General features: G+C 37.5%; 4 protein-coding genes across 5 annotated transcripts in view; 2 read left to right on the plus strand and 2 right to left on the minus strand.

Annotated features, from left to right (window-relative positions):
* The window catches only part of LOC107654672 (protein naked cuticle homolog 2), an 11,316-nt gene extending 9,519 nt beyond the window's left edge, over positions 1-1,797 (plus strand). The window contains exons 9-10 of the mRNA XM_016441853.1: positions 763-887; positions 1,048-1,797. Of these exons, the coding sequence (XP_016297339.1) occupies positions 763-887; positions 1,048-1,505 (583 nt within the window). The 3' untranslated portion in view covers positions 1,506-1,797. The remainder of the gene's footprint in view (positions 1-762; positions 888-1,047) is intronic.
* Positions 1,798-3,268: 1,471 nt separating this feature from the next.
* On the plus strand, positions 3,269-8,569 carry lrrc14b (leucine rich repeat containing 14B). 2 transcript variants are annotated; one of them, XM_016441854.1, is made up of 3 exons: positions 3,269-4,282; positions 7,743-8,102; positions 8,181-8,569. In XM_016441854.1, exons 1-3 carry the CDS (start codon positions 3,378-3,380, stop codon positions 8,494-8,496), a joined length of 1,581 nt encoding a protein of 526 aa, XP_016297340.1. In that variant the 5' UTR covers positions 3,269-3,377; the 3' UTR covers positions 8,497-8,569. The 2 variants fall into 2 exon arrangements, with proteins under 2 accessions (XP_016297340.1, XP_016297341.1); XM_016441855.1 differs by having other exon boundaries at positions 7,824-8,102.
* Positions 8,570-9,314: 745 nt separating this feature from the next.
* On the minus strand, positions 9,315-10,975 carry uqcrb (ubiquinol-cytochrome c reductase binding protein). Its single transcript, XM_016441911.1, has 4 exons — positions 10,879-10,975; positions 10,255-10,323; positions 9,967-10,133; positions 9,315-9,509 (listed from the first exon to the last, which is right to left on the minus strand). The coding sequence occupies exons 1-4, from the start codon at positions 10,895-10,897 to the stop codon at positions 9,432-9,434; spliced, it is 333 nt and encodes a 110-aa protein (XP_016297397.1). The 5' UTR covers positions 10,898-10,975; the 3' UTR covers positions 9,315-9,431.
* Positions 10,976-12,284: 1,309 nt separating this feature from the next.
* On the minus strand, positions 12,285-15,112 carry mterf3 (mitochondrial transcription termination factor 3). Its single transcript, XM_016441910.1, has 8 exons — positions 14,985-15,112; positions 14,619-14,899; positions 13,916-14,068; positions 13,655-13,844; positions 13,312-13,459; positions 13,095-13,166; positions 12,831-12,992; positions 12,285-12,558 (listed from the first exon to the last, which is right to left on the minus strand). Exons 2-8 carry the CDS (start codon positions 14,878-14,880, stop codon positions 12,364-12,366), a joined length of 1,182 nt encoding a protein of 393 aa, XP_016297396.1. The 5' UTR covers positions 14,881-14,899; positions 14,985-15,112; the 3' UTR covers positions 12,285-12,363.
* Positions 15,113-15,454: the final 342 nt, after the last annotated feature.

Raw genomic sequence — 15,454 nt, forward strand, 5'->3', positions numbered from 1 at the left:
AGAAGAACCTTTTTGTCTAAATGGTTCCATAAAGAACCTTTAACATCTGAAGAACCTTTCTGTTTCATAAAAGGTTATTTGTGGCGAAAGAAGGTTCTTCAGGTTATAAAAAGGTAAAAAAGAGATTGTTCTTTAAAGAACCTTTGACTGAATTGTTCTTTGTGGAACCAAAAATGGTTCTTCGCTCTTAAGAACCTTTTAAACACCTGTATTTTTAAGTGATCTAACGCTAATGTTCTGTATTCTTTTTTTCTATTCTATCTACTTGTTTTCTTTTTATTTATTATAAAAAAAACCTTGCTACGTGTACTGCGTTAGACTATCCGTGACTTGTCACATACATATTATTTATATCAGAATCTGAATCAGAATGAGCTTTATTGCCAGGTATGTTTACACATACGAGGAATTTGTTTTCGTGACAGAAGCTTCCACAGTGTAACAGAATGACAGTGACAGAACAAAAAACACAGATAATAAAAAATATAAAAATAATAATAAAAAAAAATATATATACACTTGCATATTATTGCTCTTTTTTTCTCATCTAGAAGTCGCTTTGGATAAAAGCGTCTGCTAAATGACTAAATGTAAATGTAACTTGTTTTATTTAGCTATTTTCCAAGGCAACATTTCTAATTTTCTGAGTTTTCTTATTTTAAGCTTATTTTAAATTAATGAAACAATTTTTGATAATTTTAGTTAACATTAACACTATTACCAACACAATATTTAATAATACTGTATTATTTTGTCTGTCAGACAACTGAACTCGGATCAGTTGGGTGTTTCGGAAAGGAAGCAGTACTCCGTAGATGAAAACACAGAACGTAGGAACCACTATCTAGATCTGGCTGGAATTGAAAACTACACTTCTCGATTTGAAGGTGATAGCTTCATATTTATTCTCTGAACTTCAGCAAGGCCAGTGAAAATTGCTGAGCTCAGTTTTATGAAAGCCAGTTTTATTCAGTTTATTCTGTTCTAATTCTAGAAGATTCTAGATGTTTAAAGCTTTCTTAAATATGATTTATTCTACTATCAAAGCTCCAGAAACCTGTGCTGAGGAGCAGCCTCAGGAGAGCTCTTCCTGTAACCATCATCGTCGCTCTCAACCCGAGACCTGCAACCCCGTGGAGTCATCTGGAAAATCCATTCCTTTCCTCAGGTCACTCCGCAACCGCAGCAAGTCTGTCGGGTATAGTGGAGCCACAACCAAACCCAGCAAGCTCCATGGGCATCACCCTATGACCTGGTGCCATCCATCCCAACAGCAGCAACAGCAACAGCAACCTCTGCTGCACAGCTCCAGCAAACGCATGCGTGCCCGAGCCCGTGAGACTGCATCACCTTCCAGAAACAACCATGACAGAGAATTACAGCCGGGGCCAGCTGTTCTTCCTGGGGGCTTTATGCCCCTTCCTCAAAGACACGAACACCATCATCACCATGAGCACCACCATCACCACCATCATCACCATCATCACCATTACCACTCTGCGTAAGAGTTCTGAAAAACTCCTGAATGACGAGTAGCAAACTCTCATAAGCAGTGTTATTTTCTCTGTAAAAACTAACATGCAGGTGGTTCATCTGCCAAACACACACAGCTTGATCATTTCTGCAATAAAAGGTGCCGAACCACTCTTTTCGATGATATGAGAACTGCACCTGCACAAAAATATAATCTCAGTCAGTAGAATGAGCCTGCATTCATTATGTTGGTGTGCAGCTCCTCCATGTGGTTATAAGCAGAATAGTCCAAACTGGTTTCATCCCTAGATTATAGTGCATTTGGCGGACTTTTTGGTTTGGAAAATGTATCATGTTAGTATATGCTTCATTCTAAAAAATATTGATTGTAATATTTGCGTTTGTGAGGTGCAACAAACTTTTTTTGCTCAGGAATGTGCTTGCTAGACTGTAGACACATGACCAGTCCTATTGTATGTTATTATGTATATCAATATTACCATTAATGTAGTTTTAAGTCAGCTTGCTTATATTCATAGGATGCAATCAGTGTTTTTTTTAAACCAAAGGTAATCTTTATAACCATATTGCATGTTTATGTTCTGAGTAGGGCTGCTAATATTATATTAATTATATTAGAAAATGCCATGTTTTATTGCTGACACCATGGTTAAAACAACGAAACGCATAATGTACCAAGCTAAATAAAATATTAAATTAAGATAAAATGCACTTTTATGGAGCTGTATGGTGAGACAATCAATTGCACTTTTTTTTTTTTTTTAAGTTTAAATGTTCCATCCTCACACCAAATGTCGCAGAGCAACAGTAAAGTTATGGCACCTTTAAGGGGAAAAGTTTTGGAACCCTAAGGGCCATGGTGATGCAAAAATTTGTTTTAAATATATATTATTATATATATATTATTTTATATATATTTCAATGCATTTGCATTCACTTGGAAAACTTCTGTGTTCTCTCTCTCAAGAAAAAAAAGTTAAAAAAAATTGTTCTCCTGAAAATAACTTCAGTTCCCCTCGAGAAATTAAGATAAAATTATATAATGATAAAAAGATAAAAATCAAACCTTTTGATTTAAGGTTTACGTGCAAAAAAGTTTGTTCTTTCATTATTTCCATGTTTCCATCACGAAAGTTCTGACCGCAAAAATGTTTCTTGGATGAACGCAACACTTTTGCGAGCAAGCGTAGCCTACTGAAAATACAAGTTTCTTTTATTTTTTGAAAATATATCCTAGTTACAGCACAATTAGTCAGATGACTTAATTTAACACAATTCTCAATGGTTGACCCAGAAAATACCTGATTTTTTCTACAGCCACAGAATGTAACCATTGATGGGTCACAGGTAATTCAGTTCAATTCAATTCAATTCAATTCAAGTTTATTTGTATAGCGCTTTTCACGATACAAATCGTTGCAAAGCAGCTTTCAGAAAATTACGTTTCTACAATATATTTAGTAGTAGCTTATCAGTGGTGACTGTCAAATTGATGTACATATGGAAGAAATGTACGGTAAAATTCAGTTAACGACGTAATCAAACGATGAACACTATTAACAGCAATGATTATATGCTGCAATCAAACTAAGGTAAGGTAAACTAGGTAAGAGTGCTCTTTTTTTTTCTTTCCAGCTGGCCAAAATTGAATTGCTTTTTAACCTCTGCCTGTTAGTCATGAGAGTATATGAGACAGCTGCTTCTATAAATAACTAACCCCCTCTCAACTCTCCCTCCTCATGCTCTCGCTCAGCACTCTTCTGTTCTTGGGTTGACGCACATGTATATGTTGGTTGAAAGAGAGCAGAAGAAACACTCCATATCTCCTAAAGGCTGACAGCTCTAAGAAGATTCCTTGATCTTGGGAGCTGACAAACACAGCCATGAAGAGCTTGAAGTTCCTAGCAGCCGAGGGCTTTGTTCAAACCGGCCCAAATGCGTGTAAGAACCTCCATTGCTTGTCTTACGATCTCTACCCAATCCTCTTCAAAGCCAGTTATCTGCGTGAGGAGGCCACAATGCTCCACGACTTGGTCCAGACGTGGCCTCTGACAGAGATCAACTTGCGCAAACTATTGGGCAGGACAGTGGACTGTCCAGATGATCTCACATCCCGCACCTGCAGGCTCTGTCTGGAGGCCATTCTCACAGGTCTGAGGGAATATGTGCTTCAAGCTCCAAGCACGTATGCAAAAATGTTACGTGTGGTGGATCTAATCGGTCTGCAAGACATAGAACACCAGGTCTGTCCCTGCAGACGGACTCTTGGCCGTTGGGCAAGAACCGAGCTGCTTACCCGCATGTGCTACGAGACTATGGTGTCCATGCAGGCCGGACAAGCAGCACCATCAGCATTTGATGTGGAGGTAGATGTGCGTTTGGATGCATTTGTTACTGGACGGAACTATGAGGTGGTGACTCAGGCTCTGTTGCTGCGCAGACACTGCCCATTAAAACTGAACTTTGTAGGTCTGCGTGTGGACTCGCTGAGCCTCAGGAACCTCTTTTACCTTCTGAAGCTAGTGGAATCACATGGCCTGCAGAAGCTGGAAGTGGTGCACAATGTACATCTGGAGGCTCCACACATTGAGGTACTGCTCTCCCAGCTGAAGTTCCCACAGCTGCGCTCGCTCACGTTTCCTGCACAGGCTTTTAATGTTCACAGGTTGGGTCTGGAGGACGAGGGCCTCATGGGAGTTCTGGGTGAGCTGATGAGCAAACTGACTGAACTGAGAGAGCTCTATCTGGGTTTCTCCACACTTACAGGACATCTGAGGAAACTGCTGAGGTAATGACTATAAAACCATAATGTGACCACAGTTGCCATTTAAATTCCTACATATTTTTCATTCATATTTCATCATTTGTGAAATATTAACACAATTTATTAAATTTAAAATAACTTTTCTGTTTTGATATATGTGACCCTGGACCACAAAACCAGTCATAAGTAGCATGGGTATATTTGTAGCAATAATAGTCAACAATACATTGTATGGCTCAAAATTATTGATTTTTCTTTTATGTAAAAAATCATTAGGATATTAAGTAAAGATCAAGTTCCATGAAGATATTTTGTAAATTTCCTACCAAAAATATATCAAAACATAATTTTTGATTAATATGCATTGCTAAGGACTTAATTTGGAAAACTTTAAAGGCGATTTTCTCAATATTTTGATTTTTTTTTTTTGCACCCTCAGATTCCAGTTGTAAGTCATCCAAATATTATCCTAACAAACCATACATCAATGGAAAGCTTATTTATTCAGCTTTCAGATGATGTATAAATCTAAATTTTTTTTAAAGGGGTCATCGGATGCCACATGCACTTTTACAAGCCGTTTGAACAGAAATGTGTGTTGGCAGTGTGTGTACACAACCACCCTATAATGATAAAGATCCACCCAGAGTTTTTTTAAAATCTCGTTAAATCGTTTCCCCTTTCTCAAATCGAGCCGATCTCAGATGTGACATCACACAGACAGGCCCCTCCCACGATTGTTTGATTGACAGTAGCGTTTCAGCACAGACTGAACTGGTGTCTTACCTCAGACTTGCCCTGAGTGAACTGTCATCAGTCCGCCATTGTTTCACCACCGGAGCAGATGTAGACAAGAATGACTCCTAAGCGATTGAGGTGTTCTGTTATTGGATGTAATAATGAACATAGCAGTCGTCATTTACTCCCGACATCTGAGCCGCTTGAAGATGGGGTAAGCGATTTTTCAAAAACGCTTTAGAAAACTGATTTGGGCCAAATAGCAAAACAAATTTGTAGCCAATCAGCAGTAAGGGGCATGTCTACTCATGATGTGGAGGAGAGTGCGTTCAGTGTACAGGACGGACATTAGCCGAGCCGAGCGAAGAGAAAGATAGAGATGGCGGTTAAAAAACAAAAGAGGAAAACGTCTGCGGAACAAAAGAAGGCTTAAGGCAATAAGTAGGACACGTGTAAATATCGGATCAGCTTTCCAGCGCTGGAGAGAACTCAAGGAGTGGAACGCTCACGTCAGGTGTAGACACGGTCGCTGGGTTGTGCACTTATGTGTGGGGCGGAACTATCAAAATAGGGGCGAGACCCTTTTGGGGTAGGGGCGTGTTTGTTTTGGGGATTTCAAATATCAACATTGGCTACCAGAAATCGCTTACCCCACCTTTAAATAGAGCTTTCCAGCGCTGGAGAGAACTCAAGGAGTGGAACGCTCACGTCAGGTGTAGACACGGTCGCTGGGTTGTGCACTTATGTGTGGGGCGGAACTATCAAAATAGGGGCGAGACCCTTTTGGGGTAGGGGCGTGTTTGTTTTGGTGATTTCAAATTTTAACATTGGCTACCAGAAATCGCTTACCCCACCTTTAAGACGCAGTGGATTACATTTGTTTTTGAAGGGAATGCACCCCCGATCTACCTAAATGCATCTATCTTTGCGTGAATCACTCGTGATCCAGCTTCACCTCCAGAAGGAGTGTAAGGTTTTTTAATGAATCTTTACAAATCGCCTTTCCTAATAATGTGCTAGTTAGCAAGTTTCACGATGAATGCGCCTAAAGTTTACTGGCTCGGAAGAGAGGGGCTGGGTAAGCAGAGCTCATTTGCATTTAAAGCAGCATGCAAGAAAACAGCTTGCTCTGAAAAGAGCTGATTTTTGACAGGGTAAAAACGGTGTTGTTTTACACTACCATTGAGAAATTTTAACCAAACTATGTTACAGAATTTTCATTAAGACCCCAAAGAATCATATCAACTTGTGGAAAATGGGCATACGATGACCCCTTTAAGATTTATTCTTGTGATGGCAAAGAAAAATGGACCCCTATGACTGGTTTTGTGGTCCAGGGTCACATATTTTAAAATGTTATTTATTGCTGTGATATGGCAAAGCTGAATTTTTCAACTCCAGTCTTCAGTGTCACATGATCCTTCAGAAATCATTCTAATATGCTGATTTGGTGCTCAAGATATATACATTTCTTATTATCATTGTTGAAAACAGTGCTGCTTAATATTTTTTTGGATAGACATTTTTTTACTGACCCCAGCATTTTGGATGGGAGTTACCATAAGGTATCTTTTTAATTTAAATATAAGATCTGACACTCTTATTTGACGGTTTTGCAGTCTAATCAGCTGTTTAATATCAAGCCATTTTGTCTAGCATGTTGTTGTTGTTTGGATGGCTCTCTGTTTGTTGTGTGACTGCTTGACTGCAGACAGCTGTCCCATTGCAAACCTGAAGTAGGCCAGGACATGACTCTGGCAACACAATATGTTCTATATTTACTGTAAATAGCAGCACACGTGTCTTATTACAGTCAAAACATCACGTCTCATAGGTGTATATTGACAGAGTGATTTATGGTACCAAAACAAAATCTGACCCATAAGATATTAATTCACCCCAGAAGCAGATGTAGCATTTTAAATAATGTATACCTGGAACTTCATATGGATTGTGAAGTTTGCTATATATTTCCTGTTGTATCCAATAGATTTGTATATATGCACTACTGTTTAAAATTTTGAGGTCAGTGATTTATTTATTTATTACAAAATAATGCTTCTTTTCAGCAAGGGTGCATTACATTGATAAAAAGTGACAGCAAAGACATTTATAATGTAAGATTTCAAATAAATGCTGTTCTTTTGAACCTCCTATTCATTAAAGAGTAAAAGAAAAATTACGGTTTCCAAAAAAAATAAAAAAAATTAAACGGCACAACAGTTTTTAACATTGATAGTGGAAATAATAAAAATAAAGGAAATGTTTTTTTTTTTTTCAGTAGCATGATTCCTGAAGGATCACTGAAGACTGGAGTAATGACTGCTGAAAATTCAGCTTTGCCATCACAGGAATACATTACATTTTTAAAATATTAAAATAGAAAAAGAGTTGATTTCAATTTTACTGTATTTCTTTTTTTCAATTCTACTGTATTTTTGATCAAATAAATGCGGGCTTGGTAAGTTTGAGACTTCTAGATGTGAAGTAGAGTTGCAAAAATTGTATTGCCCAGTAAATCACTAAAAAGTTTTCTCAGTGGATCTCAATGCTGCATTCTATCAAACTTAGATATTTAATATTTTTTAAATATTAATAAACAATATTATATAACATGTATATAAAATTAATAGTATTGTTAACTGAATTTAGTGTAAATTGCACTATTGCAGTTTGATGCTTAATCTTAATTGAGATAATTCCTAAACACTTGTTTTGAGTAACTATAATCTGTTTGATTTGCCAGTCCACTGAATACTCCACTGCAGTGTATTGAGTTAGCAAACTGCAGTCTTAACGCAGTGGACATGGCCTACTTTGCCAACAGCCTGCACAGTGAACACATAGTAAAGCTGGACTTGAGCGGTCATGAGGTAGCCGACCTCTTCCCCAACACCTTCCGGAAGCTTCTGCATCGCTGTTGTGCCACACTCACTAGTCTGGGTCTGGAGGAGTGTGGACTGGATGATGATAAACTGGATCTGCTCACACAAGCACTGACACCCTGTCATGGGCTAGAGGAATTGAAGATCCTGGGTAATCCACTGAGCACACCTGCTCTGTGCCATCTTTTCAATATGCTGGCACTGGGTTTTCCTGCATTGAGGTACAGTAAAACCATGTGTTCACTGATATCTATTTGGTTGTTTTCCTTGTCATTTGATTGTATTACATATTGTCTCAGATATGTTGAGCTGCCTGTCCCTCGTGACTGTTATCCTGAAGGTGTAACCTATCCACTGGATGATAGGATGCTGATAAATTATGACACAGAGAAGTTCCAACAAGCCAAGACCGAACTTGTTGGCATCCTAGAGAGGGAGGGAAAAGGACATATAGAAGTCTGCACGCCATTATTTGGAGCCTATGATCCTGACATCAATGAGACGAGCAATGAGCTGGGAGTCTCCTTGCTGCACTCCTTCAACAGTGTCATTGGAAACTTCATTGACACAGTCAACAGTGTTACCCAACGGAGAGAGCAAAGAATGATGGAGTGAGTGCTAAAAATGCACTTGCCATCCCAGGAATAAAATTAAAGTATATTCAAATAGAAGTTATTTCAAATTGAAATATTACTGTCACAGTATTTGATCAAATAAATGCAGCCTTGACCAACTGAAAATAAAAATCTTACCAACTCCGAACGTATAGGAGGAAATAATGCAATAATAGCCGTGATTAATATTTACTTTATAAAGCATTTAAAATAATGAATGCATAACATATACGTAAAGTATTAATAACACAACTTGTACTGAGTATTTCTGTACCAGCCCAGTATTGGTATCATCGACATGCTAAAAATAAAACTTAAAATACTGTCTTTACATTTTTTTTTTCTACATAAATTTAAAGAGCTAATGTGACTTTAATGAATCCACAGCACATATGAAGGTTGGAATAACAGAAACAAAAAGATCAGTTGCTACAAATAATACATGGGCATGCAATTGTGTAGTAATGTATATTAAGGTGTGCAATAAAGAATTCAAAGTATTTACAGCTGTAAATGCATAACAGGATTTATTTGTGTGATTGTACTTTTGTAACTGATGAATAGTGAACACTGTTTAAGGTAAACTGTAGTTATGAAATTTTACATGTCTTGAAAAATCTTGAAAAGTCACTTTATATGTACAGTCACTGTATATTGTGCATTTATTGTTCTTAAAGTAAGTCTGTATTTAAACAAATGGCCTTATCTTTGGAGTCTACTGTAACATCCCATTAAACTGTCTTTGAAAGATTCATTGACTACAAAATTGTCATTACTTTGTTCCATTTAAAAGAAAAAAAAAACCAGGCATGTGAAGAGTTATGTCAGAAAGGAAATTTTAATAAGTATAGGGACTCGTCACATTATACATTTTCTCTTAAATACAAGACAGCAGACATCACACCAAAGAGGAGCTTCAGTCTCTTCGCACTCATCCTACTTCTTTGCCCACTCCTCTTTTTCCTTCCTTTCACACATAACCTCCTCCAGATAGGGCTCAAGGTAATGCACATCCTACAAAGAACAATATTAATGGTGAAAAACATTTATTAAGCAGATGCTTAAATAGATGTACATTAACAAACACCTATGTTAACCCCATAAATAATATCTCATGTATTTTCCAAACCCATGGTGAATAAAATTATATAGAAAAATGTGCAAACACAAATTTTTCATTCAAGACAAATCTGTCTGTCCCTATTCACTTTTATTACATGAAAAAGAGCGGCATGCATGTTTTTCCCTACAATCTACATTTGTATGACAAAACATGGGATTTTTTTTTTCAGTCAATTGATCACTTAAAATATGAAATTCTCATATTTAAAAAAAATACACAAAATATGATGTCAAAACATCGGAACACTATCTAAAAATCTTTGGGTCATAAAAATATTTATCGAGGCACACGACACTCAAAGAAAAAGCAGCTAAAATTAGAATACATTAAGCTAACATGCTTTCTCACCTCCTCATATTTAGTCCACTGGTCCTTGGGAAGAACCTGTTGTTTCATTGAAAGATCCAGAGCTCTCTTGAGACGGAACATTCTGTCATTGTAAACTTGTTCTGGGAGCCGACGAATGGCTTCTTTCACATCAGTGTCCTCATTGATGGTATCATCACGCATCAAGCCTATATGACATGTAATGACACAGAAATTGGTACATTTGTTTTCTATGTAAATATCAGTCCATGAAGGTCACAAGTTCTAAATAATGCTTTGTCTGCATTGTAAAGAGAAAGCACTGCTTACCAAATTTGTTGAAACCGCATGCATTGTAGTACCACTTCCTGAAGCCCACCATGAGCCTGCTGGTTGCCGCTGTACAGGGACAGGAATATACATAACACCCAAAATTAGAGATAAGTAACGAGGCAAGTATTCTAAAATGTCATCCACCTTAAAGCAACATGACTTAAACGTATTCTGTGGTTAACGGATCTGGAGCTTATGACAGGTGGGAATTGGGTTATTATAGCAGAAAATTCACTGATGGAACATGATGTCCCAGCTGACATTAGATTCAGTTAACCACCTGTATTCCCGGTTAACCATCAATGACTGAATCACGGGGCATTTTATTCTTCCTAATGCATCGTTTCCACTAATTAGGCCATAAATAGACAGTTACGTGGGAATGGAATCAGAACATAGTCATATTTTGAGCGGTAACGTACAGCCCGCTGGAGACAGACGGGGACACACAGTAGAGGACACCAGTGCTTTACATGACTAAACTAACAACCTCGTCAACAAACAGTAATACGAATAGCACAGAAATCAGGCAGGTGGTATAATAACTCTTTAAAATGATGGCAACAAATTCATACGCTCGCAATTTTCCAAAACGCTCACACAAATAACACAACATTTTACCTGGTGCCCTCGACGCCATTTCTGTTCACTGGGAAAGTCGCACAGGATTGTGGGATACGTGATGTCTCGTCCGGTGATTACGCAATCAGCTTTTCTCGGCATGTGACCGCGTGGGGTCATTGGCTGTCACAATTTTTTTTTAGAAAGATTTAGTTTTTCGTAATTTTTCTTGATCTGTTTTTTTTTCCACATTCTCACGATTTTATTTAATCTCTCTAATCCCAACATTCTTTATACTTCATGGCTAGACTTTATAAAGTCTTTTTTTTTCACTGAGTCATCTTTCCACAACATATTATATGATAGAAATGTCATTTTAAACACGTTTGGAATAAAATGTCTAACACACCAGGGGTTTTATAGATAAATACTTTAGCCCAAATTTTGCATAGTTTATTAAAATCTACAGCTGGATTATAAATTACGTACAATAAAAATGGGATAATGACGTTTTCTTTATGTTCTTCACATGTAGCATATTTAAATGCACGCATAATCTTCACTGACACTGCTGGTAACCATGTACAATTTAAGCGAGAAAATTGTTAACGAGAGTGGATATCAGGCAACAAAGACTTGTAAAAAAAAAGTCTTGTGTTCTAATCATCATATAAATGGAATGCGCACATTGTTTGAAATTATTTTTTTCGCCTACTAGATTTTTCGGTTACCAGTGATCGTGTGAAAGCCTGTTGCTCTTACTTTTCCTCTTAGGTTAGTGTTTCCTGTAGTGATGCTGCATAAACAATAGTTTTTAAGCTTCTATATCAACATGTCTCCATGGGACACATTCGGATAGCTGGATTTCAAGCCATCAGATTCTGTCCCCGCCCCTTTTCCTTTATACTAGGAGGCTGTCATATTTATGAAACTTATACTGGTTAAGATAAGTCCCTATACAAAATATAATCAACAACTTTTAAGCCACTGCATCAACACGTTTCTCCATGGGACTGGAGGAACACATTCCAAAAGCTGGATTGCTTGCCATCAGATTCATTTCCCCGTGTTTTTAATTTAATATTTAAAAACATTATTCTGCTTCACCTCAAGTATGTGAAGTGTGGAGGATATTATCTTCATCTCTTTAAGAAGATCACAGAGGTTAAAAAAAGTACTGAGGTCTGACAGACCCAAATGAAATTAGTTACTTCCTATCTGTATTTCATCTGAAATTAATAATGTGACATTCACAGAAATACACAAAAAATGAAAAAAAAAAAATGAATAATGGAAAAAAAGTCTGAACTTTACAGCTTTTCGCTTAAAATGTATGTGGCAAACTTGGTTTTAGATCTAGACCTGTATAATTTGACTTAAACAAGTACACCAAGGGTCATTTTCAGCCTCCTATTAAAATGTAGTATATCATCACAGGATAAAAGATGAACTGGTACTATAACCAATTTAACTTTTTAATGTTTATTTATAAAACTATGTTCATACAACCCAACTATTAAACATAATTCCATTTATTCTGTACATCTACAACCTTTTCTGAAATCTTTCGAAGTCTTCAAGAGTGGCTAATGCTACTTCTGAGCAGAAAACATCATCAGGCAAAAACACCAAGCGATCCAAGGAGATGTAGTTGGGTTGAGATGGTTGGTACTGAGCCCGGCCTAAGTACTCTAGAAACAAGTGTCGCTCCCGGATGCGAAGAAATTTGGCATTAAGGACCTTTGACAAAGTAAAAAAAATTACAATTTGCATGTTGCACAGTATCAAGCAAACTCACATATTACACTGCATGGAAAATTTCGATTTAACATTTATTACACCCGTTATTCCTCTTATCTGACAAAAGAGAAATACTATGCAAAGTGCCTCAAGTTAAATTATTCTATCTGTACATACGATCACAACTCTAAATTTATAAATAAACTCTAAACTGCATTTGCATTTATAGGGCTTCGAACCAAACCATTATGAAAGGACTAAATAATATGTACCTGTGGGAACTTTGCAACAAGTGAGTGTGGAACATCCATGGTGTTGTGAACGAAGTCAAATATTTGGGTGAGTTTTCTTTTATTGGCTATTAGAACTTTAGGAACTGTGGTCACAATATGCTGGATTTCATTTCCACGAAATCCAAACTCCAGTTCACAAACCTGGATGAGAGAAATAAATGAATTCCTGTCACATTTAATATCACAATAAAAAAAATAGAAATATATATTATGAAGAAAAAACAAATCAACAAAGTGTCAGACCTTTAGATTCTCTTTAATTGGCTCTAAACTGCCACACAATAGTTTTGGTAGGCGAGTCACAATATCTCGGGCCTAAAGCAAAAATCACGACAACAACACTCATGGTAAATGTAGGTGAAAATCACTTCATTATAGATTTAAACAAAAAATATTTATAAGCATATAAGCAGTGATCCTTTTTTGTTCTATAAAAAAAATATATGTATTTCCACTTCACCTTCTCAGCACTGAGTCCCAACTGCTTCTGAAAAAATCCAAGGCGGTTGTCGAGCCTCTCAACACTGAAGTTAAGCAGGTATGGAGCTTTGCTCACCATAGCAGCCACAGACTGCTTACTGAACTTCTTTGATTTTAAGTAGGACACCCTTAAAATGAACAGACCAAAGAAATAAGGTAACCTTTAAAAGAAAATGTGACACTATCAACATGATAACCGTGAAGCAGCCTGAGAGAAGTTTCAATGCTAAGTCAAGGATCAAATCGTTCTAAAAGCTGCTAATTAGTTTGTAAAAGTTTTACACTACAGTGTTTTATATATAGTATTATATTTTCTTTCTGACCTGGCTTCAAGGTTGTCCAGGCTTTCTGTGAGGATGAATGGGTTCTTGGTGAGCAGTTGGCCCAGTTTAGACTCTTCAACTCCCAGATCTTTGAGGAAGAGTAGGCTGGGTGCAACATCGGCATGGAAGTCAAGTCTAACCAGCATGGAACCCACATTGGGTCTCTGTTCTAGTTTCCAGAGGTTGACACCTGGAAAATTACCAAAAGATCAGACAAATCCAGAATAATCTAACATAACTTACTTAAGATATGAGACACACCAAGCTGAACCAGTTTGCTGAGAGTTTCTGATTTATCCACATAAGGTCTGAGTGTGGAAGATTCTGGTGGAAGGGCATAAGGTACTTGGATCTGGACTGCTTCCTCCTCGCTGATTTCCTGGAGCGGTGAAGTATGCACAGCTGCATCCAAATCTACAGAAAGCAAAACAGATGATGAGCATGACAATTCAATCAGGGATTCATAAACAAGTAGATATACAGGTGCATCTCAATAAATTAGAATGTCGTGGAAAAGTTCATTTATTTCAGTAATTCAACTCAAATTGTGAAACTCGTGTATTAAATAAATTCAATGCACACAGACTGAAGTAGTTTAAGTCTTTGGTTCTTTTAATTGTGATGATTTTGGCTCACATTTAACAAAAACCCACCAATTCACTATCTCAACAAATTAGAATATGGTGACATGCCAATCAGCTAATCAACTCAAAACACCTGCAAAGGTTTCCTGAGCCTTCAAAATGGTCTCTCAGTTTGGTTCACTAGGCTACACAATCATGGGGAAGACTGCTGATCTGACAGTTGTCCAGAAGACAATCATTGACACCCTTCACAAGGAGGGTAAGCCACAAACATTCATTGCCAAAGAAGCTGGCTGTTCACAGAGTGCTGTATCCAAGCATGTCTTTTCCACGACATTCTAATTTATTGAGATGCACCTGTAATACATACCTTTACTTACCTATTCGATGCACGTCAGAATTTAATGGCACAACCTCTTTTTGCGCAAGATCAATCTTATTATAGACATCTGGCGAAGCAGCTTGGTGGTCCGCGAAGTGTCTCCATGTCTGTCTGCTGTGTCTCTGTGAGAGTGTGTGTCTGGTGCTGTGCTGCAGCAGTGTGAGATGTGAGCGCTGATGCAGTGCGCGAGTCGAGTGCTGGAGAGCTGCAGATAAAGGCCTCGAGAGCAACAAACTTACACACCGCTGACAAACATGCATGACGACTCAGCTTTCCTGGCTGGAATAAGAAAAGATTCAGTTTGTATCACAGCGTTACTATATCCTAGACATGAGCTGACATCTTTTTAAAAATATGACATTACCTGTTTTCGGTAGTAGCATATAAACCCCCTCATATACAAACTACTGCCAGTTCGCGTGTTGTTTCCAGTCTTCTTCACTGGTGATGCGCAACGCAGTGGGTCTCAGCGCCCCATAACGCACGGATGAATAATTGCATAATCGATTCAGTCTTCTTCTTCTTCTAGTTTTCTGGCGGTTACAGGCCAACGTTAAGGTGCATACCGCCACCTACTATATTGGAGTGTGTAACATCATGACTTCATTATGATCCTAAATTCTTCTAACTAAACCGCTTTCTTGCAAAAAAATAATTATTGCCCTGGTAACTTCATTCTGATCATTTTCTATTCCTAAAACACCTCTAATGTCCCATTCCCTTCCAACTTTTATAATGCATTGTTTTAAGTTTTTCTCTTCTCTGAATTTCCTGCATTTAATTAATATGTGCTCTACATTTTCTTTGCAGTTACAAACCTATCAATTCAGTCAA

The sequence above is a fragment of the Sinocyclocheilus anshuiensis genome, unplaced genomic scaffold, assembly GCF_001515605.1.
Source record: "Sinocyclocheilus anshuiensis isolate Anshui unplaced genomic scaffold, SAMN03320099.WGS_v1.1 scaffold195, whole genome shotgun sequence".
Taxonomy (NCBI): Eukaryota; Metazoa; Chordata; class Actinopteri; order Cypriniformes; family Cyprinidae; genus Sinocyclocheilus; species Sinocyclocheilus anshuiensis.